Genomic DNA, 14075 nt, shown 5'->3' on the forward strand with positions numbered 1-14075 from the left:
ATCTTATGTATAATTATCCTTATTGTACTCTTTTTTCCTTACTAAGGTTGTCTTAATGGGTTTTTCTTATAAAGATTTTTATTTAATAAGGTAATCGTAAATAAAATATCCCTTTCCATATTTTCATTTACTATTCAAACTTATATATTTGTTAACTTGTTTAAAAATTCAAAAATAAAAAAAAAATTGCATTGTTAGATTGGCTAGCTCATCTAAACATATGATGGGCCAAGATGGGCCTTGAGTGGGCCGGCCCATCCTGGCCTGCGGCATGGCCCAACCTGATCCATATAAAATTGATCTGTGATGTGGGCTGGGCCGAAGTCATTTTTACACGGGTCTGCCTGGCCTGGCCCACAAAATTCGTGAGTTGGGCTGGCCCGGCCCGCGGCCCACGTGGGCCTAAGAAGAACGGGCCGGGCCGGCCCGTTCTTGCATCTCTATGTGTGATTCAAATATAGTTGTTTTGTGTGAAAAGGTGTCAAACGAGTGTAGGTCTTGAGTTAAAAATATTGTGCATTTTAGTTTAAAATGCTGAAGACCTTTTTTTTTTTTTTTTTTGGGTGGGGGGAGGGCGGTGGTCTTAAGTTAAAAACACTCTGCGTGTAAATCCGATTTGGAACTTGTCAAATAAATGGTTCAAAATGGGTCTAAAAAAAGTTGCCAAACGCCATTTCAAACCGACTTTTTGATTCGTAATGCTTGAACCTAGTAACCAAAAAGCACCTAGTATTTATCATGGAAAATTGTTAAGCTGCCCTGTTTGAAGTTTCTGACTGGACTGTTCATCTGATTTATTGGAAATTTGTCATCTACGGAAAAATGGCAAATAGTTTGTCACCAAAAATCTTTACATGAGCAGAGGCCGTCCATGAAATGGTGAAACCTGTTTCTGTCCCTCACCACAATTTCTCTATTATAAATCTTTGAAATGAACTTAGTAGCAGAATGGCAATCGCTACAAACTCTCAGGTTCTTCACTATTCGAATGGGAGTTCCCGGTGGTGTGTTCAGGAGAGCAAAAGCAATCGCCAGCTTTTCGCTATGCCGGTTCAAAGCATCTTCCTTGTCTTCTTCATCAATATCTAGCAACACCTCTGAAGTGCTAGGAACATAACCAGCTCTCTTCATCTCCCTCCCCATCTCGTCCACCATGTCATAAATTTCCTTGTATTGTTTATGTGATTTATCGCCAGCCACGAATTCATAAATCTCATTGTCTAGCTCAATCATGGTGCTCCCGGGGGTCTTTTTCATCCCTTTCTTGCCCATCATTTTTCTGATCTTGGTTTTGTTCTCCCAGCGAGACATTTTCGCATAAATATTGGAAAGTAGTACATAGTTCGACTCATGTGTAGGCTCATTCGAAATTAGGCTTTTGCTGATGGTCTCTCCCAGCCTGAGTTTACCATGAGCACGACAAGCGCTGACCAATGTCCGCAGGATTACTGGGTTTGGCTCGACAGGCATTTTTTGAACAAATGCCACTGCTTCATTGACAAGCCCTGCCCTGCATAACATATCCGCCATACATCCATAGTGTTCCATCTTTGGAACAATTTGATACTCTTTTGTCATTAAACTGAAATACCCTTTTCCTTTATCAACTAATCCTGAATGACTGCATGCAGAAAGCAGCCCAATGAAGGCCACATTATCAGGAACTGTTCCATTTCTTATCATTTCCTCGAACAAAGAAACTGCCTCGGAACCCCGGCCGTGCATTGCCAGGCCAACAATAACAGAAGTCCAGGAAACAATCGTTTTTCCACTCATGTTTCTGAACAATTTCAAGGCCTTATCAACATCACCGCACTTAGCAAACATGTCAATGAGAGCATTACAAAGCTCCACATTCTTCTGAATCCCTTCTCTCTCAATGTAAGACTCCACCCACTTCCCAAGCTCAAGTGCGCCCAAATCCGTACACGCCGAGAGAACAGACACCATTGTGATCTCATCCGGATGAACCCCGGCAATCTGCATCCTCCTAAACAAGTCAACCGCGTCAGTGGACAATCCCAGCCGCACATACCCGCCAATCATCGCACTCCAAGAAACCGAGTCCCGCTTCGGCATTTCATCAAACATTTTCCGTGCATACTTAACCCCACTTCCACAACAACAGTACATGTGAATCATGGTATTCTGAACGTGAACATCGTCGTCAAAACCAAACTTCACCGCCGAACCATGCACCGTCTGGCCTAAACTCAAGCTCCCAAGGCCCGCACAGGCTTTGAGAGCAAAAGGGTACGTGAATTTATTAGGCAAAACCCCGCAACGAAGCATGGCGTTGTACAAAACCAAAGCTTTCTCCTTTAAGTCCCCGGTTTGGGCGTAGGCTCTGATGACGGTGTTGAAGAGGAAGGCATCGTAGAGACGGGAATCGGCGTCGGGAGAGAACACGAACGAGGAAGCATAGTCGACGGCGTTAAGCTCGGAAGATATGGCGGCGAACTTAGTGAGAACCAGCGGGTTGTTTCGCAGACCTAGTTTGAGAATGTGCGCTTGGAGTTGAACGAATTTGCAACGAGCGTCGCAGGCTTCGAGAAGCGATAAGCAGCTCTGCTCCGCCGCTCTTTTGTTGGCGGCGACTGTACGGACGACATTTTTCTTGAGGCTTTGGAGTTGCATTTACAGAAAGTGAAGAGATTCTCAGAGAAAGAAGAACAAGAAGGAAGAAAAAAGCGCTCAGAAAAAGGTTAAAACCGTTGAGCGAGTTAGCGAGTCGTATTAGTTCTTGTCGCGCGCTTTTGTCACGTGGCTGGTCAATTTGATGCCACGTCACCATCTTCAACCTCGGGTCTGAATTCCGAAGCTATTTCAGAGAAATCGACGATGGCGAAGCGGAATTCGATTTTCCTCAGCTCCTCAGACACCTCTGTGATCAAGGCTAGGAAGATGATGATGGTGAGAAAGGCTTCACCAATTTCAAGAATTCTATGTCTAGGGCTCGTTCATGGCCCAGCCTCCTCCAACTACTCCCGCTTCAATTCGCTTCGCTCTTACTCTGAATCACTTAATCTTTCTCACTCTAAGCCTCCAGGTTCTCTCTCTCTCTCTATATCTCTATATATGTATATGTATATATACACGCATACATACACGAAATGAATCCAAAATTTTCTTCTTTTTGTTTAGGGCCGCTGGCGCTATACAGGAATCTGGTTGAAAAAGGGAAGCTTCAAGATGATCCGAATCAGGAGAGGGTTGCTTTGGAGCTGGAGAACTTGCTTGGGAGATTAGAGCAGTACGAGAGAGAAATGGAGGATTATCATGTACAATTTAGATAATTCACATCATATAAAAGTATCCGTTAAGCCTAAATTTCGATCCTTTTTTATGGTTTTTGTATCGCTGTCTTACATTTCCAGGAAAGACTAGCGAAGTGGGAGGAGAAGAGGGAGAATGAGCGGCGCAGGCTTTTAATGGCGGAAGCTGAGCACAAACAGCAGGAGGGCATAAGCAGTCATCGCTTCACAGGCGCTGGAAGATGGTTGTTCAGGTAAAACCCACATCAAAAGTTCAATCTTTTACCATTTATGTGAAATTCGAGAATTTCTATTTTCTAGTCATTGAGCACCACAATGCTTTGGCAGGATGCTAAGTTTATATTGATACAAAATTGGCTCGGCACAGATTAATACTTTCCAAATTTTGTTTATTTTTTGGTTCACGAGTGAATCTGATTGTAGTTTTCACCTGAGAGTGTCTTCCAAGGATGTTTTGCATTTAAGTTTAGTTTTATTACATATTCCACTAGCTCTTCTGCATATATTGTGGTTTGGTTTTTTGGTATAAAAAAGGGTTTTGTTTGACTCAGGAGAAAACCTGAAAATGTAGAACCAGGAGTGGGGAAATGGGTTTCATACCTTAATCGCGAGAAGAAGTTGGATTCGTTGGTTTGTTCTCGTCCAACTGCTCCTCCAGCTCCAAAAGGACTATATATATGGGGCAATGTCGGAAGTGGTATTTCCTTATATTGAATATTTTTTAACCCGTCAAGCAAATTACTGGAAGGAATTTCATATTTCGTTTGATAATTCTGTTGTGGAGTATGAAAAAAATACCCTACTGGTAGTAAAAGTTTTTAATAGTCAGATCACATCAGACTAAGAAATGTATAATTGAATGGAACTTGATGAAAATCTAACGGTTGATAATTGTGTTCTACTAGTAGGGCATACTCAACCAAAGAATTCTCCCTAGTTAAATTCTTATGGAAGTTGACTCTGCAGTAGGTTTAGTGAATTATCTCATTATAGCAGCTTTATCTGCACTTATATATGTTGTCGTTTTAATGTGACTAAGCATAACTGAAGAAACTTTTGGTACCTTAGGAAAGACAATGCTTATGGATATGTTTTATGGTGTCACTCAAGGAATTGTTAAGCATCGAAGGAGGTATCACTTTCATGAGGTGAGCTTTTTCATTTTCAAAATTTGGATAACTTTATTTATTGGTGATCCTTCATGTGTGTTAATTCAAAGCTCTTATTGCAAAAATATGTGCTGTTTAACCTTTAACGTAAATGAATACACACAAACACGCACACACACAAACGCGCGCGTGCGCGCACACACATACACACGCACACACACACAAAGAAGAGATATCTATTTTTAATATCTCTACTTGCAGGCCATGCTTAAAATTAATGAGCAGATGCATAAGATATGGAAAAATCAAGTGGAGGGAAAATCATTACAATCGAGTATTTCCAATTGGATAATAAATCTTCCGTTTGATACAAAAGTAAAGGAGTGGTTGGCTGCAGAAGAACAATACAAGCAGGAGGCTCAGATGCAAAACATTCTTCTAGCTGTAGCAGATAAGCTCCTGATCAACCAGCAGGCTGATGCTGATCGAAAAGGAGCAAGTATTCTCTGCTTTGATGAGATCCAGGTGAGATGTTTGTTGAAAATATAAGCTAGAAAGATATAGCTTCATGAGGCCAAATTGCATCCCTAGTTTTTGCATTCATACCATAGTTATCCTTTGATTGAGTCTATCTCTGCGGTTGTTTTTCCTCGTTTGCAAGTACATACTACTAAGACCTAGGTTATATTTGCAACTCGTTTTATGACGTAGATTTACATGCTTTCTGTTACAGACTGTTGATGTATTTGCTATTGTGGCCTTGTCTGGGATTCTAAGCAGATTGTTAAGTACAGGAACTGTGCTTGTGGCCACAAGTAATCGAGCACCTAATGACTTAAATCAGGTGATTTATTTATTAGAAGCTAAGAAATCTGGAATATTCTATGCCTCCTTATTTCTCACATGCATTGCATAAGAAATTCTTTTTCCGTTTGGATTTTACTAGGTAACCTCTTACTCTTGCTGCATTAGTTGTGATGGATGAAAGCAATCCAAGCTAATAATTGTCTATTAGCAGTTTCTGAACTCATATGCAAAACTTCGCTGTTTTTTGTGTTTTTAATAACTGTATTTCTCTGAAAGGTCTGCTAAATTTTGCAAAAATAATATAAAATAACGTAAAATAATAAAAGAAGTAAATGAAAAATTGAAAAATTGTAGAGTTTTTACATTGCTCGAGTGACACGCTTGCACAGGATGGTATGCAGCGGGAGATCTTCGAGAAATTTCTAGCCAAATTGGATGAGCACTGTAAGATTGTTTACATTGGAAGTGAGATTGACTACCGTCGTCTAATAGCTCAAAGATCCATAGACCAGGTGAGGGTTAGGCAATTCCAGTTTTTACATCAAGGCATTGTGAATGTTCAATTGTAAATTCTTGCATGAGTGTCCTGTTAAGAGAGTTTTGCTTTCATTTTATTTCTAATATAGGGCAAACAATATCCAGGCAATTTGCAACTGTGAGCTATTTACGAAATTACGGATCGCCTTTTCATAGTTTCATGATCGATATCTGGATCAGTTCCGCATTTCATGTCTGCTGTTCATAATATATATTCAGATTTTTAACGTCTCTGTATAATTGGGGCATCGTCTTTATATGTATAAACGTGCATGTGTATCAATTTATATTTTCCTTATAAGCATGTATCAGTTAATTCAGCCTTCAATTGCTCCGAAGTTGGCTGGTAATTGTGTTTGCTTAATGAAGCATGATATTCTAGTTGTAGCTGAAAATATTAATGAAGCTTGACATTGTAATTTGTAGCTGAAAATCTTACTTCTTTGTTCAGGTTCACTACTTCTGGCCTTTGGATAGCGTTGTTTTGGAGGACTATGAGAAGATGTGGCACGAGGTCACAGGTGAAGAGGGAGGACAGATCACCTCTCTTAGTATTCCAGTAATGTTTGGGAGGTACTTTAGATTAACTAATGTTATCAATATGATGATTATTTGTTATGCACTTCATAGACACCAGTTTCTTAAATCACAGAATTTTGGAGGTTCCCGAAAGCTGTCATGGAGTTGCAAGGTTCACATTTGAGTATTTATGTGGTCAGCCGGTACTATTCATTCGCAAATATGAGAAAACATTGATTTTGCGTAATTTCCTCGTCTCTAGTAGCACTCACCATGGTCATCGGATGGAAGCTGACTTTTTTGTTTATTTGCTTCGTTGTTCTTAATTGACCACAGGTAGGTGCAGCAGATTATATTGCAGTGGCAGAAAACTATCACACCGTCTTCATATCTGATATTCCAGTGATGAGTATGCGTATTCGTGATAAGGTTCTATTGCTGCCTTTTGACTGATAAAATGAAGGCCAGATGATGTGTGCGGAATTAATTGTTATATATGCAGTATTCATACTCTATACTAAATAGTTGAGCTTTTCTGAGCCTTAAAATGATTAAAAGGACAAGCGATAAGCACAGAGATTATTGCACATTTCAGCATTTTGTATCAACAACTGTTCAGAATAAGGAAAGAGAGGAAGAGGGTGAACTAGAGGACTAATTGTCATTGTTGAGATGGTGGAATGATCATACCACACAGATCTCAGCTATCTCAGCTGCATCTTACATGCATTTCTGCATCTTACGTATAAGAAAGTCAACTCTTTATGATACTTCAGATATTGCGTCTATTTATGGAAAAAATTTGTTTCTACTCTTCAGGCTCGGAGGTTTATCACCCTAATTGACGAGCTGTACAATCATCACTGCCACCTGGTCTGTTCTGCAGCATCTTCAATTGATGACTTATTTCAAGGAACTGAGGAGGGAACACTTCTTGATTTGGAGAGGTAAGCGTAAGAGATCCAAATGTTGGCATTAGGACCTAGAATAAATCCTTTCACACTTTACAAAGATTCAAGATATCTTCAAGTAGTGAAATAAATTATCATGCTTCCATAAACTTCATTGTTGAATTCTGGCCAAATTTAGCAATGACAAGGGCGCAAAAAAAAAAAAAAAAGTTACCAAAAGGCAATTTTACTATTAAGTAAGAACACGCAGTTGTGAAATTGTCAAGATCAATATAGTATTATCACATTCTGTGTAGGATTCTGGTGTTCTATGAGGTGGTGGTGAAGATTTTGGTGCACTAGCAAGAGTTTTGTTTAACGACTTCTGGCCTGTATAGTTAAATAAGCATTTCATTTGCGTCCTCTGTTTTTACTCTTTCTTTTCTTTTGTATATCTAAATTGAGTATTTTTCTTTTCGACGAAACCTAGCTTCTCTTTTGTAGTTGGCAAACCTTCGTTCAAGTATCTGAATAGACATAATTAACTTGTTTGTTTACAGTTTCCAATTCGAAGCAGAGACGGAAGGTGGAAAGCTCCGTCGAAATGTTTTGGCAGTAGGGACTGTGGGTTCAGGGGGTTCCTCTACTAGTATTATATCCATGATTTCTGGTGAAGAAGAGACGTTTGCTTTCCGCCGAGCAGTAAGTAGCAACTAGCATTAAAAACGAAACTGTCTATTTCTTTCTCTTTACTTAAAAGGTATGCTTATATTAGCAATTTGCAAACACTTGCATCACAAGTAATTGTCCACCATGATCTCTTACGAAAGTATAAAAGAAAAATAACATTGAAGAAATTGTTGCAAGTATTTTTTTTATTTTTTATAACAAAAGGAACTGTCTATTCAGGTATCCCGGTTGATCGAAATGCAGACGCCACTATATCTGGACGGTGTTCGTAACCTTCATCCTTGTTTCCGGAAGGAATTATGCCAAGAATCTGAAACTACTTGTGCAACCAACTTACAATAAAGCTTCCAATAATAATCGTGGATATATATGTTGTGAGATTATCTTGATGGAATTCTATTCTTTTATTCTTTTGACGGAATAAGGTGAAATGTTGGGTAATCTGTGGATTTAGTTGGCGTTCCATCTTTCGACTTGACCATCCAATAAGACTGTCTGTAATACATTTTTTTTTTTTTTGAAATACTTTGTAATACATAGATTCAGAGTATAGTATAATACCCAAATACACTATCTAAATTAGAACATTCTTTATACCTTCTTTATGTGAGAAAAATGTTTGTTGTAAAAAAAAAAAAAAGTACCGACGATTTTCTTTTGATTGTAAACTACGCTCCTTGGAAAGGAACAAAAAATATCGCTGCGAGAAAATGACGTAGTTGTTGTACTTGTACCCAGTTAATGCTGGGATGATCATCATATATTGCAAGAAAGAGATTGCCCTAATTTATTTATGTTTTATTAATGTCAGGTCTGTCCTTTTTAACTGACGTTGTAATTGATGTGTTAACAATTAGATTAAATTCTCAACGGTGTGATTTGTGATTTGAGAAATTTCATGTCACGTGTTATAAATTTTTAATGTATACTCACAGATCACACCATTAAAAACTTAATCTAACGGTTAAACAACAGTTGTTATCAGTAATTAAAAAGACAATCCTTACTATAGAAGTTCTCATAATTTTATACTCCTACAATAGATCCCCATGCAAAAGTTGGATGCAGCTCGATCGATTGGACTCCATCATATTCTACAAAAACAGAAAAAAAAGAGCTTTCTTGGTCATGCTTTTATCATCACTAGTTGAGCCACGTGTTATGCACGTATAGAATAATTTTATACGTTTAATCCCATGTTAAAATATGTAGCTTCGTTAGAATTTAAGTCCGTTAATTAGAGCAAGAGAAAAAAAAATTTAAAATCATATCGAAAATGAATTAAAATTATATATGAGCTTTTGACCAAGAAAAAAAACTTAAGTATGGGGACATTTGAAAGGTTTTGATTAAAATAAGGTGAGGAAAAGAAAGTATTTCAAAGAAGGATGTGGTAAAAAAAAATGTAATGGTCAAAGAGTGTTAGGGAAAAAATTCAATAAGCAAACGAAAAGAAGAAAAAATAAAAAAATAAAAAGATGAAAAGAGGAAAAGTTTAAACAAAAAAAGAATTAAAGTTATATAGGAGTTTTTAATTAAAAAAAAGTATGGACGTATTTAAAAGGATTATTTTAATTAAAAGAAAGTATTTTAAAGGTGGATGTTATACAAAAAATAAAAGAATTCTAAAAAAATATGAAGAGAAAAAATAAAAAAGACAATAAGCAAAAAATAAAAAAAGAGAAAATTAAAAAATAAAAAAGGAGGCAAAGTTTAAAAAAAAAAGAAAAAAAAAAGAAAGAGGATGCCAACACGTGGCTTAGTCCTAAGTCGACTTGGCTGCTTTATAGATGTTAAACATTAGATTGGATATATAAATAATTGTGAAAAGAATAAACTATAAAACAACCCTTAAATAAATAAAAAAAACATAAAAAATAAAATAAGATAAAAAAGAGATAACACACTTAAAAACAATTAAATTGTAGAAAAATTCATAAAATAAAAAAAACATTTAAATAATAAAAAATAATAAAAGTAGAAAAGAATTAAAAAAAAGAGGGTGGAGGGAGCACTGTAGAAAAAAATGTGTATTGTAAAGATAACATTTAGAGCAGGAACTACATAAGAAATAATTAAGTACGAACATATTTAAAGAAAATTATTTTAACCATTGACAAAAAAAATTAAATAGAAAACATATAAAAGAAATTATGTTCATTGGAGCAAATGAGCAAAAAAAAAAAATTTACGTAAACAAAAAATATAAAATATAAAAGAAAAAAGAATAATAAAGATAAAAATGTAAAGAAGGAAAAAAAAAAGAAAAAAGAAAAATAAAGATAAAAATGAAGAAGGAAAAAAAAAAGGAAAAAGAGAAAAATGAGTAGGAGAAATCGCTACGTGACGGTCTAAGAAAAGTATTATTTAAGAGTTTTTTTTTTTTTTTGACTCTTGTATTTTTAGATTCATACGTATGTCTAAATAACAATACCAATTCACATTTCCGAAAAGAAAGAAAGAAAAGAGAGAGAGAAAGAAAGAAAGCTCATTATATATAATTAACGTACTGCGCAAATTCAACGTTGATTCTGGCATTTGGAGACCTAGAAATGGCATTGAAGGCTTTGTTGGAGAGGACGAGTGTGGTAGGGCATGGATAGGTTTTGCAGAAATCAACAACTTGAACGACGATGGTGCCACCCTTGCAAGGTCGTCGAGGGCCACTTATGCACCGCATCTGGTATTTCCGACCACACGCCGCTCCGTTGTCCCACAGCCCTTCGCTCACCGCCACAAAATATCCGTCCTCCGGAAATTGCTCTACGTCCATTCCTTTGCATTTTGTCGCTGTTTCATAAATTTAACACAACGCACAAAACAAAGAGTACTCATGTGATAGAATAAGTAAATAAAAATTTAATTGTTTGTAGTTTCTTATTTTCTAGGTGGATAAGGATTTCCGGTGATAATTGATTTTGATTCATTACATTATATATATCATGCATGCTATCGCCTAAAACATGATTTAGGAAAATCTCTATGTAATATGTCGCTAATTATAATTTATAATGTTGATTAATATGATAGTGCTATAACTGATTAAAAAAATATGATGTAATTAGGATAGGAAACTACATACGCAAGTATGGAGGACTGTAAGATCCGGCATAACCCACGTCCCCTACAACACCAAGAATATGAGAGCACAAGCAAAAGGAGAGAAGCACCGCTACTAACGAGAATGACCTCATTTTCTTAAATATTACAACTCCTTTTTGAGCTAGATAGATTTTTTAACCCAAAAAAAAAAAAAAAAAAGGACACAGCTATATATGAAACTATTGAAACTTAGTTAACGCAGGAGAGGATCTTGTTATTCGGGATGATGATCTCGATCCCAACTTGCACATTATTTATACCAAACTCTAGATGAAAAGTAGTGAGATAATGCTATATTTCTCGGTGTCTCAATTTCTATATATTTTTTTTCTTGATTTGCTTTTTATTATTTATTTTTTATTTTAGGATGCTATTATTCGTCATTACCAATTATGTTGTATATAACCTGTTCTTCAATATAATCTAATCTAACAATATAACAAAACATAACAGAACTAAAACGGTCTTTTTCAAAGAATTGTTCCCTTAGAGTACCACGTGTCAACCCCTCCTCATCTTTCCATTTTTTTTTTCTTTTTTCCCTTCTTTACCTTTTTATTTGCATTTTCTCCTGTTAAGTCTTTTGCTTCTTTTATTCTTTTATTTTTTTAATTATGTATATGTTTATTTACAGTTTAATTTTCTACATGTGTTTTTTAAAATATATTTTCCCTCACTTCACATCTATTTCTATTTAATTTTTTGTTAACGGTTAAAATAATTTTGTTTAAACATGTTCATATTTAATTGTTTTTCGTGTAATTTTTTTAAAAGGGTTTTCCGTGTAATTTCTATCGTATCGAAAGTTATCTTTATCATTATTTATATCTAATTGTATATCTAACATCTAATCTAACAATAGATAAAAGAGTCAAGTACTCTTTTCTACAGTGCTCTCTAAGCACTCTCAAGGCTGCCACGTGGTAGCTCCTCCCCCTCACCCCGCCTCCTTCCTCTTTTTCTCCCTTTTCTTTATCTTTTTTTCTTTCTTATTTTTTAAATGTTTTTTTTTATTTTTTATTTTGCTAACGTTTTTTGTAGTTTAATTTTTTACCTATGTTTTTATAAAATACATTTTTTTCCTCAGTTTACTCATATGAAATTGATTTCTTTCGCATGTGCTTTTTTGGACAATGGTTAAAATAATTTTCTCCAAATGTGTCCACACTTACGCCTCGTTCACTTCGCGGATTTGAGTTTTCAATTCGAGCTGAGATGTGACATTTTTTGAGAGCTTTTCACTGTAGCAGAAAAAGTTAGATGTGACATTTTTTGAGAGCTTTTTACTGTAGAAACCTCAAACTGAAAGACCTCCACGTGGTAGCCCCTTCTCTCTCCCCACCCCTCCTCCCCTCGCTTTTTTTTTTCTTTTTAACTTTTTCTATCTTTTTTTTTTTTTTTTTTTTTTTTTAGTTTTTTAAATGTTTTGTTCTTTTTTTTTTATGAATGTTACAGTTTGCTCTTTTATTTTAAATGTGTTTTGCTCTTTTCTAATCATATTTCGTTTTTATTTTATTTTATTTTATTTTATTTTTTTGCCAAGGGCTATGAAGGAGGCCACTTCTTCTGTTTTCTCTCTCTCTTTTTCCCTAACTTTTCATCTTTTCCTGTTTTTCTTCTTTAAAACTTTTTATTTTACTTCTTTTTCTTTGCCAAATGTCTTTTGTTGTTTTTAATTTTCTCAAACATTCTTTGGCAGTTTTTTTTTTTTTTTTTACAATATCTTTCTTTAACATATTTTTTAAATAAAATAATTTATTCGAAACGTCCTTAATTTTTTTTTTTTTCAAAAACTCCTATATAACTTTAACTTTTTTAATTATTTTTTATTCTTTTCTTTTGCTCATTGTCTTCTTTTTTTTTTTTTCTCCTACCATTATTTGACAATTCATTTTTTTTATTATATCCTTCTTTGAATACTTTCAGATGTTTTCCTAATTTATTTTTGTCAAAAAACTCCTATTTAATTTTAATTTTTTTAATATGATTTTTTAAAATACTTTTTTTTCTCCTACTAGAATTAATAAACTTAGCTTCTAAAAAGCCACATATTATAACGCGAGATAAATATAAACTTATAAAATTATTCGTCATGTGTGACTCAACTAGTTTGGTCAAAAGGTTTGTAAGCGGCACCAAAAAATAACTACAAATGTGTGTTTCTCTGTCTCGCACTAAATTACTCTCTCCATTAGTGCCGTACAGATAAAAATAAACTTTTAAATTAATGTTTTTTTCCGTTCAGAACTTGCATTTTACTATACACCAAATAACGAGTAGATTTGACCGAAGGATTCGCCATAATTTTCTGAATGGTCCCAATTAGTCGATCACAATTGATCTATATCTGGACCTTTACATGTTGCCATTCCCCCGCTAATCTCGTGATATATTTTTTCCCTATTCTCTTTTTCTTTTTTTAATAACTTGATGGTGGGAATTCAAACTTTATACCTTATACTAAAGTTAAATATGGATTTTCCGTTAAGTTATATCTGTAAGCATTTCCCCATGCCTTTCAAGCACTCAATTAACAATATTTTATTTATCATTGAACAATGACATATTATCATTGGTTTAATCACTTTTGGATGAAATTCAAATCGTTTACAGCTGAATTAAAAGAGGAAGAATAAAAAACGACGTACATATATGCTTTGTAGTGGCTTAATAATAATATGGATCAAAACATTGTACACAAAAATTGGATATGTTAAATTAGTAGTGCGCGTGCATGACAGGTCTGATCAATATTTTCAAATCAAAGTTTCTATGGTGGATTTTCATGTGCTATACAAAACCTTCTTCCACTAAACTTAAATTTATTTTAATATGATTGGTATTTGATCAGGTTAAGGTCACGCCTAGTATGGAAGGTTATTAGGTGTCGTTCAAGTGTTTGATTAGCAATATGATTATGCTTATCCCCTTTCGACTTATCACACGTATACCTATAAATTATTCAAATGTAAATTCAGCTTTGACTCAGTGGAGCATAAAATCCTTGTTCTATTGTGCCGCCAAAGATCCCACTCGTGAGTCAAAGTGGGAGTTGAGTCAACGCCTTAACATTCTGATCAATTGGGCAAAGCTCATGTCTTTGTGACTAAGGCCCCATTTAAATTTTTAATTTGAGTTGAGATGTG

At 35.1% G+C, this 14075-nt stretch overlaps 3 protein-coding genes across 3 annotated transcripts; 1 reads left to right on the forward strand and 2 right to left on the reverse strand.

Annotated features, from left to right (window-relative positions):
• Nucleotides 1–760: 760 nt before the first annotated feature.
• Nucleotides 761–2681, reverse strand: LOC21385475 (pentatricopeptide repeat-containing protein At4g21065). The gene has a single exon (XM_010105402.2). It carries the CDS (start codon nucleotides 2635–2637, stop codon nucleotides 838–840), a length of 1800 nt encoding a protein of 599 aa, XP_010103704.1. The 5' UTR covers nucleotides 2638–2681; the 3' UTR covers nucleotides 761–837.
• On the forward strand, nucleotides 2680–8469 carry LOC21385476 (AFG1-like ATPase). The gene is made up of 14 exons (XM_010105403.2): nucleotides 2680–3049; nucleotides 3145–3281; nucleotides 3378–3508; nucleotides 3827–3972; nucleotides 4344–4423; nucleotides 4646–4909; nucleotides 5118–5228; nucleotides 5581–5703; nucleotides 6180–6301; nucleotides 6381–6450; nucleotides 6584–6676; nucleotides 7067–7194; nucleotides 7698–7839; nucleotides 8047–8469. The coding sequence occupies exons 1-14, from the start codon at nucleotides 2842–2844 to the stop codon at nucleotides 8167–8169; spliced, it is 1878 nt and encodes a 625-aa protein (XP_010103705.1). The 5' UTR covers nucleotides 2680–2841; the 3' UTR covers nucleotides 8170–8469.
• A 1849-nt stretch (nucleotides 8470–10318) lies between these two features.
• On the reverse strand, nucleotides 10319–11021 carry LOC21385477 (EG45-like domain containing protein). Its single transcript, XM_010105404.2, has 2 exons — nucleotides 10910–11021; nucleotides 10319–10617 (listed from the first exon to the last, which is right to left on the reverse strand). The coding sequence occupies exons 1-2, from the start codon at nucleotides 11019–11021 to the stop codon at nucleotides 10319–10321; spliced, it is 411 nt and encodes a 136-aa protein (XP_010103706.2).
• Nucleotides 11022–14075: the final 3054 nt, after the last annotated feature.

Source organism: Morus notabilis, unplaced genomic scaffold (assembly GCF_000414095.1).
Source record: "Morus notabilis unplaced genomic scaffold, ASM41409v2 Scaffold1246, whole genome shotgun sequence".
Classification (NCBI taxonomy): domain Eukaryota; kingdom Viridiplantae; phylum Streptophyta; class Magnoliopsida; order Rosales; family Moraceae; genus Morus; species Morus notabilis.

What these genes read in the sequence shown, in the direction of transcription:
- LOC21385475 (XM_010105402.2), bottom strand. Translation starts at nt 2,637, where the DNA reads ATGCAACTCCAAAGCCTCAAGAAAAATGTCGTCCGTACAGTCGCCGCC.
- LOC21385476 (XM_010105403.2), top strand. Translation starts at nt 2,842, where the DNA reads ATGGCGAAGCGGAATTCGATTTTCCTCAGCTCCTCAGACACCTCTGTG. An exon ending in CACCTAATGACTTAAATCAG is followed by an intron (nt 5,229 to 5,580) that starts GTGATTTATTTA and finishes ACGCTTGCACAG; the next exon opens with GATGGTATGCAGCGGGAGAT. An exon ending in CGTTTGCTTTCCGCCGAGCA is followed by an intron (nt 7,840 to 8,046) that starts GTAAGTAGCAAC and finishes CTGTCTATTCAG; the next exon opens with GTATCCCGGTTGATCGAAAT.
- LOC21385477 (XM_010105404.2), bottom strand. Translation starts at nt 11,021, where the DNA reads ATGAGGTCATTCTCGTTAGTAGCGGTGCTTCTCTCCTTTTGCTTGTGC. An exon ending in TTACAGTCCTCCATACTTGC is followed by an intron (nt 10,618 to 10,909) that starts GTATGTAGTTTC and finishes TTTATGAAACAG; the next exon opens with CGACAAAATGCAAAGGAATG.